This window comes from Anguilla rostrata, chromosome 8 (assembly GCF_018555375.3).
Source record: "Anguilla rostrata isolate EN2019 chromosome 8, ASM1855537v3, whole genome shotgun sequence".
Classification (NCBI taxonomy): Eukaryota; Metazoa; Chordata; class Actinopteri; order Anguilliformes; family Anguillidae; genus Anguilla; species Anguilla rostrata.
The window spans coordinates 40,768,797-40,787,475 of NC_057940.1; the positions used below are offsets into that span (position 1 = coordinate 40,768,797).

The following is an 18,679-nucleotide window of genomic DNA, read 5'->3' on the forward strand; positions in this document are numbered from 1 at the left end:
TAGCAAATTTGCAAAAAATTTTTGTGACAGGGAACATGCTGAACAGGGTCAGGTCAACCCCTATGCCACGGGGCATCACGCCGGGTCATGCCGAAAGGGGCAGACAGGACGGGTACTCACTCTTGCGCCCAGAAGACCGGTTTCACCAGCACGGCCTGCATCACCAGGGGGTCCACGGGGGCCAGCGGGGCCAGCGGCACCACGGGCACCAGGCATACCCTAGGCGGGTAAAAGGGGAAGAGCCTGGGTTATCATCCTACATTCACATTTCACTGGAAGTGTAACTTTTGGCTACCAAATATTTGTCAACCATAAAAGAGTGCTGAGTTGGACATTTTTTTAAATCCAAAAGATTTGTTCAATTGCACGAGAAGAGTGCACACAAGGCCATGGGCTTGTGTAAGGTTTAAGGATATCCAAGTTCTTGGAATAGTATGTTCAAATAGACAATGTCTTTGTGTTTTATTTTCTCATACAACCACATATTGGCACTTTTTAAAAATCTGTAAATCCCTCTGTCCGGCTGAGTTTTAGCATTGCATTTATACAGCGCAAAGTGTGTGCATCCTGTATTTGCAATTGCATGTTTACAGTGCTTCTCCACTTAATTTTGAACTACAGTGTCATACTATACCACTAAGGTCACTTCTCAATGCGTTCTGTACAGTGAAGTACTATAAGATTTTGTCCTACAAATTCAATCGGAATTTTAGCTTCAATGAACTGACTAATTGAATAATTCTTTGTTTCTTCACCACTTTGCAGCTGGTGAATGAAAAAGTACAGCATAGATGCGTTATCAATAATAATGCAAATTCAACAGGAAGTTGAACAAATGTTCAGAATGGGTATGGTTTATATGTAAGGGATAATCCATTCCAAGGTGGCCTGCTATTGAAAAATAATGACCGACATGGAGGCAAAGATCCCCCTGATGCAAAGGTCATTATTTTTAGATAGCAGACCACAATTACAGTATGACTAATTACTTTACAAAAGAAATCAGTCAATATGACACAAAATATTGATATTAAGTGGGTTTATCAGTGCACATAAATAGAAATTACATTATATATATATATATATAACAAATTTAGCATTGTGTTCTCTTAGATATAGACCAATGCAGGAGTATTGGCTAACGGGGGTATGAGATATGATAAGATGAGGCAAGTTACAGGTGGAGTAACGTCTTTTTGACACCAGGTGTCGCGAGTTAGCAAATTTGAAAATTAGCCACACTTCTTTCTGTGGAGTGATAAGATTAGCAGTCTGTTAACGATAGCATCAGTCATTATTCTGAATTATTTGACCGTAGAATGCCTGAAGTGGCCAATCAGAAATGAGGATTCAACAAAGCCATGTAATAAGTGTCGTTATTCACTGTCACACAATTGTGGTGGAGTTATTGGAAAAGGAGGGGCCTGGTAAAGACCCCTAATAACCTCTTAGCAGTTTTCTATATGAGTTCCATTTTGTGACAGATTAGTTACCATTTGGCTATGATAATCAGCTGATGCTTATTTATTTTGACAATTTGATATGTGATCATTGTTGTAAAACTGTGTCCCTTTTTTACGGACTTACCATTGGGCCAGCTCTTCCCTCCACACCAGGAAGACCACGGGTTCCAGGGGTTCCCTGTCGGACAAAAAATGCCATTGCTGATTCAAGCCCTGACAATATGACGGCTGCATGTCTCATTCTAGTTTCTTACACTACTTAGACTAGTATACTGAGCGTGACTAGAGCTTTCAATAGTCAATCACAGGCTTCTGTTAACGACCTTCTCTCTAACTACAAATGACAAGAGTAGTCATGTGCTCAGGCTAGGGCAGAAAAAAAATTCAGACTTTCCAATCAGCACCTGATTTTGCCTGCAGCTGTGCTATTCCTGACCTCCTGGTTCAGTATGCAAATAACAGTCGGCGGACTGGGAGTCCCTCGTCCTGTCCAATGAGCTGTTAAGATAAGCATCCTAACAGAGGGACGCTCCTGACGCTGCATCCATAGTCTGGGCCCTGCAGGGCAGCTGTACTCACTCTCTCTCCACGGCTGCCAGCAGGCCCACTTAAGCCAGGCTCTCCGTTGGTACCTCTCTTGCCCTCCTCACCAGCAGGACCAGGAGGGCCTGCGGGACCAGAAGAACCCTACACAGGGAACACAAGCAATTACTGTAGCTCAACTTGTAACAATGAGATAGAGGGAGAGAGAGAAAAAGAGAGAGAGAGAGAGAGAGAAAGAGAGAGATACTGTAGTGGTACTGTACACAATATCATCTGTGCTAATTACTAATACTGACAGGTTCATAAATTGTTATATTACAAACTAAATATGTTTTAACCTAGGTGTGTGTGTGCATGTGTGCGTGTGTGTGTATGTGTGTTTATGTTTGTGTTTTTATGTGTATGTGTGTATCTATACTTGCATATGTGTATGGGGGGGTTATTACTCTTTTTTTCTATTTTTCCCCTCTTCTGGTTGTAGGGGTCTGTTTGTCATTTTGTATGTCCCATCAATTTAAGTTAACTTGTCATGCAAATAAAGCACATTTTAATTGAACTGAATAGAATAGATACTTACGGGCTCACCCTTTCCACCAGTGTCTCCCTTGGCACCAGCGATACCAGGGTCACCCTGAGGTGGGAAAACAAACATGTAAACACCTGCAGTCACCACATGCCATCAATGCCCCCATGTAGAGGCATTCCACATGTATGGCTGTTTGTAGGCAAGAGCCTCTCTCCACTTGACTGTTCCTCTGTGAGGATCTGCAGCCCTGGTCCTGGAGAGCCACAAACACTGCTGGTGTGTGTTTTCCCCTAATTCAACTGCTCTTATTGATTAATTAAGTGCAGAGTACCAACAAAAACCAGCAGAGCCTGTGCCAACCAGCCCATAGGCAGGACAGTAACGTGTTCAGGGTTCATCAAATAGTCTGTATGTGTTCAACAGGCAGGCAGTTTGTACATAGAACCAGCTCTACTTATTAAAAATTAAAGGGGTTTGTATTTCACAATATGGTAAATTTGGTTGATATCAATATCCCGTATTTGGCTGGTCATATTGACTGATGCAGATGCCGATGTCAGTTACTCTAAAGCACAAACGCAAACTCCAACCGAGTCTCCGCGTTCATGGAACAAGGAGATGAGCGTAGATGCTAATTAATGAAGAAAAATGTACTCAAATTTTATTTCTGTAACAAAACCCTTTCTTACTTTATTATGAAGCAGCGGGCATGCGTCTAAAGAGCTAATGAGCTTTTAATAAATATTTTTTAAAATATTAAAAAGAGGTTTAAATGGCTGATTGGTCTACTTGAGCATGGCATTTCCACTTAATCTGCAGCATCAGCAACGCATCAAATGCGTCGCCTCTCTGTCAGACGCATGTTGTGTCACAATATTCGCTGATCAGCCAATGGCGATAAGTTCATTATATACAGCTGATACTGACACGATCCTGATATTGTGCGTTCGTAGATTTCTTCCTTTAAAACACAGAGAGTATTTAATTTGACAAAGGTGTTCCTTGGTCTATGGTCACGCAGAACTTACGCTGAGGCCTCTGGCTCCGGAGGGTCCAGATGGGCCCTGTGGGCCAGGTCCTCCTCTTGGGCCGCTCAGACCAGGGGCGCCACCCATACCAGGGGTACCCTACAGACAGCAACAAGCAAGCAGCCCCCCATTCAGATAACTCTCTAATAAGGACTTCACATGAGTGCACATATTAGTCCCCGCCCCGATCTGATGATGTGCGTATCTTTAATGGCACGTGTATAAAAGTCAAATAAACAACAGTGAATAAGCCAGGATGCCCCTCTTAATTTATGTCTTTATTTAAACTGAAAACCAAAGAACTAAACTGCTCCTTTCAGTTTTTTTCTATGCTCTATTGTTACAAAGAGCATAAAAATAATCTGAATTGTAGGCAGTTATCATGTTGTTTTTGACAGACGTTGTACAGTACAAACGTTAAACAAAAGTTAAAACAGCCTCCTAGCTGACCCCTCCTATTTGACTTTGACTAAAGATTCCAGCTTAGCAGCTGATAGAATATGTAGCTAGTAGAATGTTTTATTAATGAGATCTTTCCATCTGATATAAATGATACTAATAAAAAAAATCTCTAAGATACTGATTATTCCCCAGTAATAGCTTTCTTTTTACAAATTCACATGAAGAACATATGTACATGCTCACGATATGGAGCAGTCATTCATTTTTACAAATACTACTACAGGAATCTGAATATCTGCAAATTTGCTTTTCCTAAAACATTGATTTATATGATGGGATGCACAACTGTTTTCGGGGGATTGATACAGAACTGCATTCAAATACACCACACAGCCGAGGCCCATGCATGTTAACACTGTTTTTTTATACAATTCTGATTTTGCACAGGTCCGGGTTTTATTTTAAAGCCATGGTAAAATATATATTGGGCTGTCTCTTTGTAAATATTGCACAATACAACTCAAGGCCTGAACGGAAGATGATGACCTTTTCCAGACTGGCATAGTCTCACTGATAAACGTTGAAAGCATGCTACAAATAAAAAAATACGAGAACAATGCTGATGCTCTCAAGTAAATACTCACAGCAGCACCCTTGGCACCAGCCAGACCGTTGTTACCAGGGTTACCCTACAAAACAAACAGTGATTCATTGTTAAGTGTGGCTGTTCGGTGAACACAAATGGTAATGTATGACGAGGTGGGTTGGAGATGGTCAGTACTTACAGCGGGGCCAACAGGGCCAACAACGCCGCTGGGACCGGGCTCGCCTCTTGCACCCTGAGCTCCCTGAGGTCCAGAGGCTCCACCGGGGCCAACTTCTCCCTGTCAGGTATGAAGTGTACACCATCAGAACCATTTAATGGCTGAAAGATTCGCTTTTTAAGATTTAACCTTAAGAGGACTAACATTCATGAATTTTTTGTCTTCAAAGTTCCTGTTTCTGTTGTCATGAAATTTCATTACCAGCCTGCTCTTGCCTTAAAAATATCCATATTAACAAACATTAATGCTGAGACATTTTGGCAGTGATTAAGCCTATTTTAGGTACAGGCTCTCATTCACCATATTTACCACATTTTGTAATTGAAAGCATTCTGACATGATGATTCCCTATGAGGAGATCAAATGAGAAACAGTTAGCAAGAAGAAAACTCCCGAAAGGATGCTCACCTTGGGACCAGGAGCACCTGGGAAGCCTGGAGGTCCAGCAGCTCCCAGAGGACCCTGAGGGGGGCAGCAAAGAGGGACATTCAAGCAAGGTTAAAGGTCACACTCCACTAGCCAAATGAAGTGGTCATCATGGCTGTTCTCAATCCTTCGGTGATGAAAAATGGTAGTGCTCCAGTCATCTCCTGGAGTTCCGTTTTAAATGTGAGTCTTCGTCTTTAGTCCATGAAAATGTACGCGGCACTTTGAGCCCCTTGTCTGGCACAAATGAATGTTCAGTGAGAACTAAGAGGAACGTGGGGTTACTCACAGCAGGGCCGGCAGGGCCGGTGTTTCCATCGCTACCACGAGCACCAGATGGGCCAGCAGAGCCAGCACGTCCCCTCTCACCAGGAAGACCGCGAGAACCCTGGGGAGACAGAAGACCGCCCGTGTCACCAATACAGGCGAATCCCCCAACCTCTCGCCTCATTCACTCATTTAATACATGCTCTAATCCAGATAAAATACAAAATGGAAGTACAATAAGACACCAGTACCAGTGTCTTATTGTAGAAATATGTGAAAAAAATCATAAAGCCACTGAAACACAATCTAAACAAAGCGTCCTTGTTCACAACGATGTTGCAATGTACATAACGCAACCCATGTACAGGGATCAATTAACACAGGCCTACATCCTACATGAGCGCCATTACAGTTGACTATGTGTGTCTCTAGATTGCAACGGCATGGGCTGTGTCCCTCATGTACAGCCGAGGCAAGGGTACACCAGTAGTTAATGATATCAAGTTTTCAAAGAAGTGTGTTAGCAGTACAGGAGGAAATCTGAGGTAAAAAGTGAGACAAAACCTGTGTTGATAAAAAAATGCTGTTCAGTACTGTATTATATTGTACTGTATCGGGATGCTTAGACAAATAAAGAACAAAAGAACAAAAATGCAGGTTTCATTGCAATTTCCTTACATAATAATATTTGTTTTTCTTTTAGGTGTAGTTGGCCTTAAAGTAACATTAAAATAAAGGTGCCTTGTGTCAATTTAACAGACAAGTCAATCAAATCATGAGAGTAGGAAGAAACTACATCATGCTCAAGGGCACAGCTTTATCATTTGGTTAAAATGCAGATACGTTTACTGTGCTAATCATCTGTGAGCCACTGTTGACCATAACACCAGTGCAAAAGAGGAACTGACAACGCAAACATGACAGCGCCTCCCACAATACACTTTGTTCAGAGTTACATTTCCTGCAGAGAACTATGAACACTAAAGAGTAAGGAACATATCTGGAGTAACTTACCATCAGACCTGGGGAGCCATTTGCACCAGGAGCACCAGTTTCACCCTGAGAGAAGGAGAGGATGAAACTGCATCTCAGTAAAGGTCACAGGCAGTGCGTCCAGCTAGGCATTAGCTTAGCCTTGTCAATTATTCGGAAGTAACTACCATTATTTATCACTATTAATTAAATACACAGACTTGTGCAGTGCCAAGAATGCTTTTGAAGTTTACTGTGCTTGACAGTGAGTAAGTGATGGGGGTGTGTGTGTGGATGTGATTGACAGTGGGTAGGTGATGGACGTGTGCATGAATGAGACTGACAATGGATAGTTGATGGGTCTGTGTGTGGATGTGATTGGCAGTGAGTAAGTGATGGGTGTGTGTATGTATGTGACTGACAGTGAGCAAATTATTGGTGTGTGTGTGTGTGTGGATGTGGCAGTGGATAGTTGATGGGTGTGTGTATGAATGTGACTAGGTGAGTAGGTGATGGGGACGTGTGTGGATGTGATTAAGAGTGATGGGATTAAGTAGATGATGGGTGTATGCATATGTGGATGCGACTGACTGTGGACAGGTGAAGGAGACGGCAGTACGGATGTGACTGACTGTGGACAGGTGAAGGAGAGGGCAGTATGGATGTGACTGTCAGGTGCATACCTTGGGGCCAGAGACACCAGGCTCTCCTTTACGTCCATCCAGACCAGTGTATCCCTGGAAGTATAAAAAAATGTGATGTTAAGCTTTGAACGATCTAACTACTTCTATCTATATTTTGGTAGATGGTTCTTACAGTTTTAATTGTCTGTTAAATTAAAATCAATGTCAAATACAGTTGATTCCAGTCTGGGGAATGTTTCACAGTGCCCTTCACAGCCACACATATTATTTTCAAAAGAATTAAAGGTCCAGGAAACTGAAATCTGTGAATTTTTTGCTGATGTGATGTTTCAATAATTTTTTGCATTCACGAACGGACGAGAAATATTTTTAAATATTCTTGAAAAATAAAAAAACGTATAAAAGCCTGTGCTGGACTTGGCTTGCTTTCCCCCTTGGCTAAACGGAATATTTTCAATGGGTGGGGTTAACTTGGTGTCAGTTACTTAACAAAAACCTTGAGTCTAATGAAATCCTTTCTATATGTAATATGCAATGATGTGTCTTACGGACATGAATGTTGATAAGTGCAGGATACACGCTCGTCCTGTCCTTGTCTGCTGAACATGATAATCTAATGCGTTTAGATTATTTATTACAGTGTTTATTACAATTATAATTAGTGTTAAATATTAAGAAGACAATCAATTGTCACTTCTGGGGAATAAAACCACAATTTAAGTCCAGTTTCCTGGACCTTTAAGGTGAATAGCTAATGTAGTGGCTGGCCTATTATTGTTTGTTTCATGCCGCAATGAGAGGGAGATTACTCCTCACAGTTCCTGATTTAGGTTATATATATACCACAACATGCAGTGCATATACGGGAATATATGGCACAACAGATTGGTTAACCACCCTGAGTTGCCATATATTCTTGTATAGGCACTGCCATGGAGTGGTTTATATCTCGTATGCCATTGCTACAGCTAACATGCATGGAAAAAATAAAATAAATAAAATAAAACAGTTTTTCTAAAAGTTTTAATCGAGTACAAAACTAAAACCAGTATGTACACATCTGCCACTTAGCGAAATAGAGTTCCTCTTACAATGGCAGATGGCACTAGAGTTTGGATAGTACAGAGTTGTCTATGACTATCAGCAATAAAAAAACATAAGAAAAGAGAAAAGACATTCAACAAAGAAAAACTAAGCAAAGATACCATTGGTATGATGCATTTAGCTACCAGTATTGTGAGCAGACAGCCAGCTGTGTCATTTAATCTAATCTACATAACTACACTACATTATGATTTCCAAACTTAATAAATACTGTACCACTGACCACAAAAAAGCGTAGCTATTCGCTGGTAAAAAAAAAAAAAGCTTTCTTATCCACATATTAGCTATTGGTTTTGTGAATCAACTGTTATAACCCATTGTAATTGTTAGATTTCCTTTCATTTTGGGATTTCTAAGCCTACAATTTTAAGGCATTCACCTAGTGATTTAGAACTGTAATGAGGCAGAGTACCTGGATTATCAGGCATATACACAAATATAATGCAGGGCTGTCAACCAATCAGAATTGAGTATTTATCCAAGCCTTGGCATAAAGTGCAATAAAGCATTCCCAATCAAGGTTGCCCAAGCCTGGTCTCAGGATCAGTGGTAATGTGACAAATATCAAGGCCAGCTCAGGATTAGATGCAGTTACACAAATATCAAATCTGGGTCCAAGATTAGCGGTAATGACAAAAATATCAAGGCTGGGCTCAGGTTTAGAGCTAATTCACAAATGTCAAAATTGGTCTCAGGATTAGCTGTGACAACAAGGCTGGGCTAAGTCTTGGCTAAACTGGGCTCAGGATTAGCGGTAGTGACACAAATATCAAGGCTGCGCTCAGGTTTAGAGGTAATATCACAAATATCAAAGATGGGCTCAGGATAAGTGGTAATTACACAAATCGCAAGGCTGGGATCAAGATTTGAGGTAAGGCTGTCACCAGGTTTATCCTCTCATTATTGTAAATATATCATGCCTTCAGTGTTACAATTGAAGAAGCCCATATCAATGTCAATGAGCTATTGTTAAAGTGTTATGAAGCTGACAGACAGAAATAGTCTGTCCAACCAAAGAGTGATAAAAAATTTTATGCATTTGAAAGGTTTTCCAAATTTGAACTGCGAAACAGTATCCCACTGCACTTCATTTTAAAGGGAGACAGGTAGAGTACTAAAGGACAAGGAAGAGGAATTGATAATAGCAACCAATGGGGCTGCACTTCCTGTTTTGTTCTTTAAAAAAGCCCACAACACTCACTCTGTGTCCCTTCATTCCAGGAAGGCCAGGGGTTCCAGGGAAACCACGAGCACCCTGCAGAGAAAGATGAAGGTTCATTCATAAATTGGCATTAAGGACAGAAAATTTATACTCTGAAAAATCATTAAAACAATCATAAAAGCATAACTGATAAGAACTATAGCTAAATCTTTGTTTACTTAGACAATCTCTATCGAAACTACATATGTCTTTATTACTTAATTAGTCAAAAGTGGTAGCTTTTGAGATGGCAAAGTAATATTGATTAATACTACATTCAAACCTAAGTGTGCCTTTGATTTTACTAAAGTAAACATCAATAATGCTTATGACTGCATGTAATCTGATGACATAGTTCTGTTACCTTATTATGACATACAAGTTGCTACAACTATCAGTCATATCACTCAGATTCATTATGCGTACAGTATGAATGGTAAGGCTTTGGCCAAGCCTTTATACAAAGTGGACATCGGACCCCAGTGATTTAGTGAAAATATCCACAACACCAAATGTGAGAAGCATCCCTTTCTCGGTGGATTACATAAAAGTAGCACTGTACCTGAGCTCCAGAGGTACCACGATCTCCAGGTTTGCCAGGTCGTCCATTGTTACCCTGCAGAACAGCAGCAATGCCATGCATGACTTTGTGTTTGTGCTCTGGGTTTGTGGCCTCTATAGTACAGTCATAACATTGAAAAGGAGTATCTTACATATTATACATTAGATGAAGTTGGTTCATGAGAGGCGAACAGCATGACAATAAAAAACGTACAGCTTGTAAGATATAATATATATTTAAAAAATATAATAATACACACTAAATATAATTTGAGTGGATGACATGATGAAAAAGCATGGAGGTTTTCACTTACATCATCACCAGATTTGCCAGGGGGTCCCGGGGGACCACGAGGGCCAACAGGTCCCTTTATTTGATAGGGAGAAAGAAAGAGTCAAAGGTTAAAGTTCAAGGGTAAAAGGCAATTACCTGCTATATGAGAGGAAAATATATGTCAAAGGGTTCTTACAGATTGTCCTGGTTCACCAGGCTCACCAGGATGTCCTTGGAATCCTTGAGGGCCCTATTTAAAAAGTGCAAATCAATAGGAATTATTGTGAGTTCATGCACTCAAAAAACAATACAAACAAATTAGCCAGATATTATGACATATCAATATATATTTTGTATACTTACCGGGGAACCAGGAGGTCCTTGTGGGCCAGTCATTCCCATCAAACCCTGGGGAGAAAAAACATAAATCAAATCAGAAGACTCTTATGATCCTGTCACATCACAAATAAAATTGCAACCATGATTCGTTATATTCACATGCCTAAGCAGTTGTATGTAGTCATATTAATATCGTTAAGTAATGGCATTCAGGTTGATTCTTCATTTGATATGCTTTGGCACTGAAAGTGATGTAATACTGAGAGTGGTGACAGCTGCGTTAAATGAAGACTAAATTATACCATCTGGGGATGGATAACAACAAATACTACATCTATATACCTACATCTATATCTATATCTGTATATCTTATCGACAGCTATCACATTCCACAACATATTCAAAATATTATTTTGTTTTGTGGTGCAATTGTATTTTCAGACTGATCTACACACTTTGTGTATTTTTAGACTACTTATTATGTTCTAATTGGATCATTTATAACACGTAAGATTTTGTTCTTTTTAATCAATCTCCACAGTAAATAGACAATTTTCTGTTTTAATAAGTATTTGCAGTCTTCCAACTGAGATGATAGCTAAACAAGACCAGGTCAAAACCTAATATATGGCTGGACCTAACACACTTCATCTGGCCGACCAATGGTGTAACGTCATAACTCGGCCAACCAGTGGTGTAACTTCATCACTCAGTCACTCAGTCACAGACATTCGTGTTTATAGGGCTGGCCCTGCTGTTGCGGTCCAGCCAAAAATAGACTACACTATCAAATGTGAAAATACTTTTGTCAAACCACATTTATCATATTTTCAGCAGTTCTGGGGACCGTACTACAAGAAAGATATATAAGCTCTGGAAAATGTTCAAAGAAGGGAAACTAAATTGGTTCCTGGTATGAAAGATAGAACTTACAAGGAAAGATGTAAAATGCTTAATCTCTTCAAGCTTATTAAAAGGAGACTTACAGAAGGGGTGATTTGAATGAGGCTTTTAAATTCGAAATTTTAGACCTGGAAATGGTACATGCACAAGCCTGATTCATAGTTTGCTGTTTCACATCATTATAGTATCTATTCGGATATGGCTTCTGATGTGCATTGGTGCTCATCGCACATTTTGGCCACGTTCATTGGATGTGGTAAAATCCTCAAGCAGCTCTATTGAAAATCAGGTGAATGCACCATACATAGCATTTCCCCTCAGAGGAATGAAAGGTTGTAAGTGCAACAGAGAATCCTCCTATGCATCACCACATAAGGTCATATCATATGTAATATATGCTCCCATGAGAATGGCCTTGTCTTTTATAAAGGTATATCCAATGCATCATCACATAAGGTCATATCATATGTAAATGCTCCCATGAGAGTGGACTTGTCTTTTATAAAGGAATATCCAAAACATCAGGCAAACCACAATATACCTCACAACACCATCTTCAGAAGACCAATTACGTTACATATACGGGACATGCTCTCCTTAAAAAAATACCATTACGAAGTATAAATATTGTAATCTCTATTTTAAAACTAATTATCTGTTCTACTAACTCACCGCAGGTCCTGGGCCTGCATCGGGGCCTTTAGATCCATCGTACTGAGCAGCAAAGTTCTGAAAAAAAAATGGTACAAAAATAATAAATAAAGAATAATAATAATAATAGATTTCATATAATTACCGTCATCATGAAAAGAATTTACTAGTTCATCATTTCATATTAGTTATATTTATCAAGATCTGGGACACAAGTGTGTAACACTGAAATGAGTCAGCGGATTGTTTTAGTGGATCTCTGTAGTCATGCTTCAGTCAGTTTAAGGCAGGGTGACAGTGGAGCATAGCAGCTCCATGTCAGTTTGCAAGAAGCAGACAGATGACATCATACACTGAGGCCATCAGGAAACAAAAGTAAAGAGGGTCCAGTCATGACTATTTCTCATTAACTTCCGGTTGGTGTTTATGAGGTCACAATGAGCTTATAGCTGCCACTTGTGCAATGGAGACAGATCTTATGGCCAACATTCTTACAGACCATCAGGAGAAAATACATGGAAAATTGCCTTCATTGTGCCATTACTGATGGACAGAACATTACTCAGTTCAATTAAATCTGTGAAGGCATAGATATTGGTGGATTTCTTTGTAGTTTTAATGGCTGACAGTGCTTTGCTTGGCTTACATTTAACAACAATTAACATTTAACATCTGAAAACGTTACATGTTTAAAATCAAATAGAAAAATACTAAAGGATACATGGCTGACAAAATGAAATGTGTTTAATCAACAAAATGATTGTTTATTTATTTATTTTTTGTTGCCATTTTTCTCCGTTATTCCCTGTGTGAATCCCGGTACTAGTCGATGCGCTACCCTCTGTTGGTCTGGGGAGGGTGTAGACTACCACCAGAGGTGGGTAACCCGGCTTCAAAGAGTAAAAAGACTGACCATGTATTTGCTCCACCAATATGCACTAAACCAGCTGGTTACAATTATTAGTTCTCCCATCATGCTGAAGGGTTATGCTAATTAGATTCAGCTGGTTTAGTGCATGGTGGTGGAACAAATACATGGTCAGTCTTTTTACTTTTTGAAGCCGGGTTACCCACCTCTGACTACCACATGCCTCCTCCAATACATGTGGAGTCACCAGCCGCTTCTTTTAACCTGACAGTGAGGAGTTTCACCAGGAGAGTGTAATGCATGTGGAGGTTCATGCTATCTCCCCCCGATCCCTTCCCTGCTGATCAGGCGCCCCGACCAACCAGTAGGAGTGGCTAATGCAACACTGCCAATTATGTTCATAGGAACGTCTGACCAAGCCGGAAGTACCGCTGCCGGGAATTGAACCCTGGTCTTTGCGGTGGTAGGCTAGTGCTTATAACTCTACACTACCCAGATGGCCTTGATTGTTCATTTTTAAATAGCATTCATACAAATGTAATAATGGAAGCTGTGTCAGAACATATACCAATTTTAGGATGCCTTGATGTAAAGGACATATTCCAAGGCTATAACCCACAATTTATCTCTTTAATGCAGAACAGCACCAGTAATCTTACAGATAAAAAATTAAATTTCTGGACTTACTCCGCCAAGACCAGGGGGGCCGGGGGGGCCAGGGAGGCCAGGTTGTCCGGGTAAGCCATCTCTTCCATTAGGGCCAGGATACCCCTGAAAGAAATCACGGAGAGGTCAATAATTCAGTAATATATATACGAGTACATTTGAGTACACAGCCATTTTATTTTAGGTTTGGATGGTTCTTATGCATAAAAACTGTGATAATAAACAGCACATAATAGAATACTTAATGGCCTAATGTTTGTAACATCCTCATTCATAACAGAAGTAATTTGTTTTGTTACAATAACATGCTTGTGTAGTTCGAAGATAACTGTATAGTTTTAGCAAATTTACAAATTAATAAATAAATAATGCTAAAGCAATTTAATGAAAAAAAAAACAATGTAAACCAACATAATTCAAAACAATATACTATGATGATTTCATCATTACTGCTGCAAAAACAACAAGATAGAAAAGCTGCCAGCAGTTAAGCCACGCCTCTTTGCTGCTTAAAGTGGGGCGTGGCCTGTACACATTCTCTGGGCTGAACTTTGACCTGAACTTTTCACCTGAAATTTGACCTTTTGACTAATGCCGTTTGAAGGGGATTTCACATTTCAGACATTGCCTTTCCTTGACATCAGTTTTCACTGCATTATCCTAATCCATAAAGATTGAGAGCGACACCACTGTCAGAAAAGCTATCATTTAATAGAAACCTAAATATCCTGTGGTCATTTGAGAAATGAGAAGGGGGGTTTGTCCCACTGAGAAATCCGCTAATGTAAAACAGGAAGTAAAACATTACAACAGGTTAGGCTTACCATGTCACCTTCGGGCCCCTTGTCTCCTCGGGGACCCTGCAGAGGAAATTTAGAATTGAATTTATTAAAAACTCCAATTGAATCATTTGTAATTGCAATCTTTAGTAATTCACATTACATTGTGCTGATGGTACAACTGACATTCCTCATCCACTGCGATCCGATATTCAGATTTTTACTTTATGCACAAAAACAGTGCATTATCCGCATATCCGCAGTGTATTAGCTTCACCGTGTTTATTAATCTTGTTCTTTGTCCATCACTGCTTGGCAGCATGTGCAGACAAAAAGAAAAAAAAACACTGCACTCTATCTGTGCAAAAAAGTATGGATAAACTAACATGACCTTGCATTTCTGAGGAAAGACAGACACTGCTGCTAAGATGTGCAAGTACAGTGTGGCAAAAGCATTGACTGCACCTATGTGTTTGGTTGTTTACACTGAGCTCATGAGTATTGTGTTTGGTAATGCTGTTGAAAAGAACATTTGCTCACCTTGGGTCCTGCCTGTGATGGGAAGAAAACATACATTAAAAACATATTTACTAATTCTACTCACATATTCAAATAACCAAACTATATACCGCATTCAGCATTCAGTGCTATAATACAATCAAATACATGCACATTTATGAGAAATGAACAAAGACCAAATAGAGGCCTGTATTCAATCAACATTCATCGTAACTTTGACATACAAATAATGTCAAGTAATATTTATTTTCTGGATAAAACTGTTGATTGAATGCTGGCCGGACATCAGAATGGCCACAGGTACACATGCATTTTAAAAGCTCATGCAGAAGAAGGACTCTAACTACTGCAGGGATACAAGCACGTTGTACAAGATGAGTTCAGAAGCCGAAGCAATCCATTTAATGAATTAGCAAAAGATGCTGACAAGGGGCATGATAAAATGCAGCCAGTAACTTGTTTCTCTGGGTTAGTTTTTGAAGAAATCTTCAATCCACACGGCCCGAAAGGGACCTCTATTTTATCCAGCCCCTCTTGCGTATCAGATTGTTGATATTCCAGGTATCAATTTGTTGCAATCTCAATTTCCACACACAATTTGAATATGAAAAATGCACAAAAACAGCCATTCTGACCTCAGCCTTTTCATAATGTGTGATAAATAAGTCCCATTCCCTTCAGATTTTGATGACATTTTCAGTCTCCGTCCATATTCAAATTTTCCTCCTTTATTCAACCCATTTATACTACTGTCCAGCCCCTAAGGGGAGGAAGTGAGGTTGGCTGTTCATTTGACTGACAATTATTGTAGCCAATAGAAAATATCATTTTACCTTGAAGGAAAGGACAAACTAACTTCTCTTTATTTATGAATCAATCTGAAATGTTGTTGCCATGATTGAGATTGCTCAAATTGGTGAAGTTTCATTTTTCATCAAAAGCGACTATGGGATTGCATTAAGGACATACAACAAAGCAATACAGCAAGGTAACACATTTTTTAAAAATACCTAATAACAACAAAAAATGTATTGTTTGTACTGACCATATCTTCTGTGAGAGAGAGAAAGAGAGAAAAAGAGAGAGCGAGAGAGAGAGACAGATCAGTGATATCACAATATAACATTGATGGGGTGGCTTAATCTTTGATCGATAACAAATACTAGGGATTAAGTAATACTGCTTCAGTTGATGCCATTCACATTCAGGCATCCGCATAATATTTATATGCACTAGATTAAATGAGACATTAGCTGTTATTATAATGCTTACTAACATACTATTGCCAATTAATGCTCAACATGAATTGCATAAATTAGTAATTCTTTGTACTGCGTTAGTACAAAACAACAATATAAAAGTTAAAAATCTTCATAATTGTATTAATACTGTGAAGACAGAAAACCTGCAGACAATTTAGCTATTTTTTAAATAACATTTATAATAGTACAAAATGTTTTAATATGTCCAATGTGTTCATGTTTAGCTCTAAGAGGAATGCTTTGGTTATGACAATTAATAGTTTATTAAGCAAGAGCTTACATGTAAAACAACAACAGTAATCATATCTAAATGTCATGTTTCAGTGATATCAAATCAAATAAACAACCACACATTTCAATTATATGCAGCTCATTCTCATGTGCAAGTAATTCTGAGTGCAAAGTTGCTCACTGATAAATTTATGCCTGTTGGACTGTATTCACTGCATATTAACTAGGTGAAATGTCTATGTAATCTGAACATATACTTCACCTCATCATATCCTGTCATGATAAATCACTTGTCCGTATATGGTTTAGTTTAATTCCGTTAAATTATAATATTATAAAGCCTCCAAAGTCTGGCGGCCAGCAGTGTACTTTATCACGCACTTGGAGGGAAATGACTCTATTTAAAAATGGTTTGGCGTAGGACATACCACTTCCCCTGCAATCCGGGGTGCATAAAAACAAACAAACAAACACATTTTTGCAAACCTGTACTTTTCGTCTCGGTGGTTACACCCTGTAGCAATCGCTCAACACAAATTGGGTATTAATATTGTTGGCTTCTTTGGTAATTATTAACCAGTCCGTCAAATCTGACCTATGCATATACCACATAATACAAGACGCCCCTGCAGCAGAACACAATTAAGCACCTACGAAAAATAAATTGTACAGTGTTAAATAAACTCTGATAGAGTAAACTATTTACCCTGACAAAGAACACGCGATCCATATTAGGCCAATAATCCCTGTTGAATTATCTGAATTAACATTTAATTGTATATGATGTATTATGCATAACCGATAATATGCTTATACAATAAGATTTTAATCGTCTTTCCGATTCAGGCGTTTGTGTTTTGCTTGTGCATGTAATGCAATGATAAAAACTAATAAATTCCTCCCAAGGAAAAACTCGCAGTAAGCAAACTGCAGAAACTGAGTAACAGAACGGAGCGCGATGACGGGATGTCCTGTCTCGATATATCCACCAGGTGGCACCTTCGTACACTCCAGAAAAAAGCCAAATAAATCACAAGCTGAACAGAACAAGATCAAAGTACAGAACAAGGTCGAAATCATCCGAATTGTCTCTGTTAACTTTGTTTAAAAGTTTAGATATTTTAAAGCGTCTGGTCTGACCTATATCTCTGAGATGGTAGGATATTTTTTTAAATTTTTATAATTTCAAACTATATCAAATAGAAAACACACCAGGCAAATGTCTAGTTAAAAACTAACATTCCATACTTTAGACGTTGCAGAAACGTACTGTACCAATATTACAAATTTGAAACTGCTGCTGCCGATTCTCATGTTCGAGAAAGCCGCCACCAGGGGGCAGGTTTCAACATCCCTATAATAAAAATAATTCCCTGGACGCTCCGAACAATTTGTACAACGCCCCAAACTTTTCATCATAGGACAAAAAGTTTTCCCCCCAACAAACCTGAACTTCACATGTAGATATTTCCTTGTTTGAACATCCATAATATTTAAATCAAAGCAATGCACTTTGACGGGATTCTTCAGAGTGTTGCCAATTTTAATACGGAGCGCAACTTTAATTAATCAATCAGCGAATGTATCCTCGAGACAAAAGAAAAATCCGCCATAGGACTTTAATCCGTTTGTTTTAAACGGAATGGCCCCAGGAAAGCCCTCGATAGCTGGTTAAGCTGTCCTTGCGAAGTACGTCCACAATAACCAACACAAGTATACGTGCTGTTCAATCTTCCTTCATTTAAATGGGAAAAACTGCAATCCATGGTAACACAAAAGTATATTTCAAACTTACGTTGGCATGTTGCTAGGTATGAAGTTACTGCAAGCAGCAACACAATCCGAGTATCCACAAAGCTGAGCATGTCTATTCAGACATGCAGACTCCTTGTGCTGCAGAGCCCTGTTAATCAACTTCAAGCAGGCATACAGTTGTGGTGACAAGAGTAACTCCAAACTTAGCAGAGACCTGCTGCCGTGATGCTAGAATAATAATGTTCAATCTGCCCTATTTATATGGCAGGAGGGCCCTTTGTCTGCGTGTCAAACACGAGTCTCTCGACCAATCAGATTGCAGTAATCCAAGAAGACTTCCATCCCAGAAAGGCTCCACCGAGTCATGTGGTCCTTATCTCCAGCCTTCTCCAGAATTATTGGCAATGATTTGGCGATGATGATGACGAGGGCAGCCTTTTAATTAGATCCATTCCTTTGAGGACGTGGACA

At 39.3% G+C, this 18,679-nt stretch overlaps 1 protein-coding gene across 2 annotated transcripts in view; it reads right to left on the reverse strand.

Moving 5' to 3' along the window:
• The window catches only part of col1a2 (collagen, type I, alpha 2), a 35,638-nt gene extending 17,184 nt beyond the window's left edge, over window positions 1-18,454 (reverse strand). Inside the window, exons 1-21 of one of the 2 annotated variants that reach the window (XM_064348270.1) lie at window positions 18,249-18,454; window positions 16,006-16,010; window positions 14,487-14,522; window positions 13,684-13,767; window positions 12,150-12,206; window positions 10,599-10,643; window positions 10,432-10,485; window positions 10,276-10,329; window positions 9,963-10,016; window positions 9,401-9,454; window positions 7,135-7,188; window positions 6,494-6,538; window positions 5,502-5,600; window positions 5,195-5,248; window positions 4,748-4,846; window positions 4,607-4,651; window positions 3,561-3,659; window positions 2,584-2,637; window positions 2,043-2,150; window positions 1,588-1,641; window positions 121-219 (exon numbers count right to left, since the gene is read on the reverse strand). In XM_064348270.1, the coding sequence (XP_064204340.1) occupies window positions 121-219; window positions 1,588-1,641; window positions 2,043-2,150; window positions 2,584-2,637; window positions 3,561-3,659; window positions 4,607-4,651; window positions 4,748-4,846; window positions 5,195-5,248; window positions 5,502-5,600; window positions 6,494-6,538; window positions 7,135-7,188; window positions 9,401-9,454; window positions 9,963-10,016; window positions 10,276-10,329; window positions 10,432-10,485; window positions 10,599-10,643; window positions 12,150-12,206; window positions 13,684-13,767; window positions 14,487-14,522; window positions 16,006-16,010; window positions 18,249-18,318 (1,323 nt within the window). In that variant the 5' untranslated portion in view covers window positions 18,319-18,454. Of the gene's footprint in view, window positions 1-120; window positions 220-1,587; window positions 1,642-2,042; window positions 2,151-2,583; window positions 2,638-3,560; window positions 3,660-4,606; window positions 4,652-4,747; window positions 4,847-5,194; window positions 5,249-5,501; window positions 5,601-6,493; window positions 6,539-7,134; window positions 7,189-9,400; window positions 9,455-9,962; window positions 10,017-10,275; window positions 10,330-10,431; window positions 10,486-10,598; window positions 10,644-12,149; window positions 12,207-13,683; window positions 13,768-14,486; window positions 14,523-14,981; window positions 15,096-16,005; window positions 16,011-18,248 lie in introns of those variants that run through there. The other variant, XM_064348269.1, reaches the window with a different exon arrangement.
• Window positions 18,455-18,679: the final 225 nt, after the last annotated feature.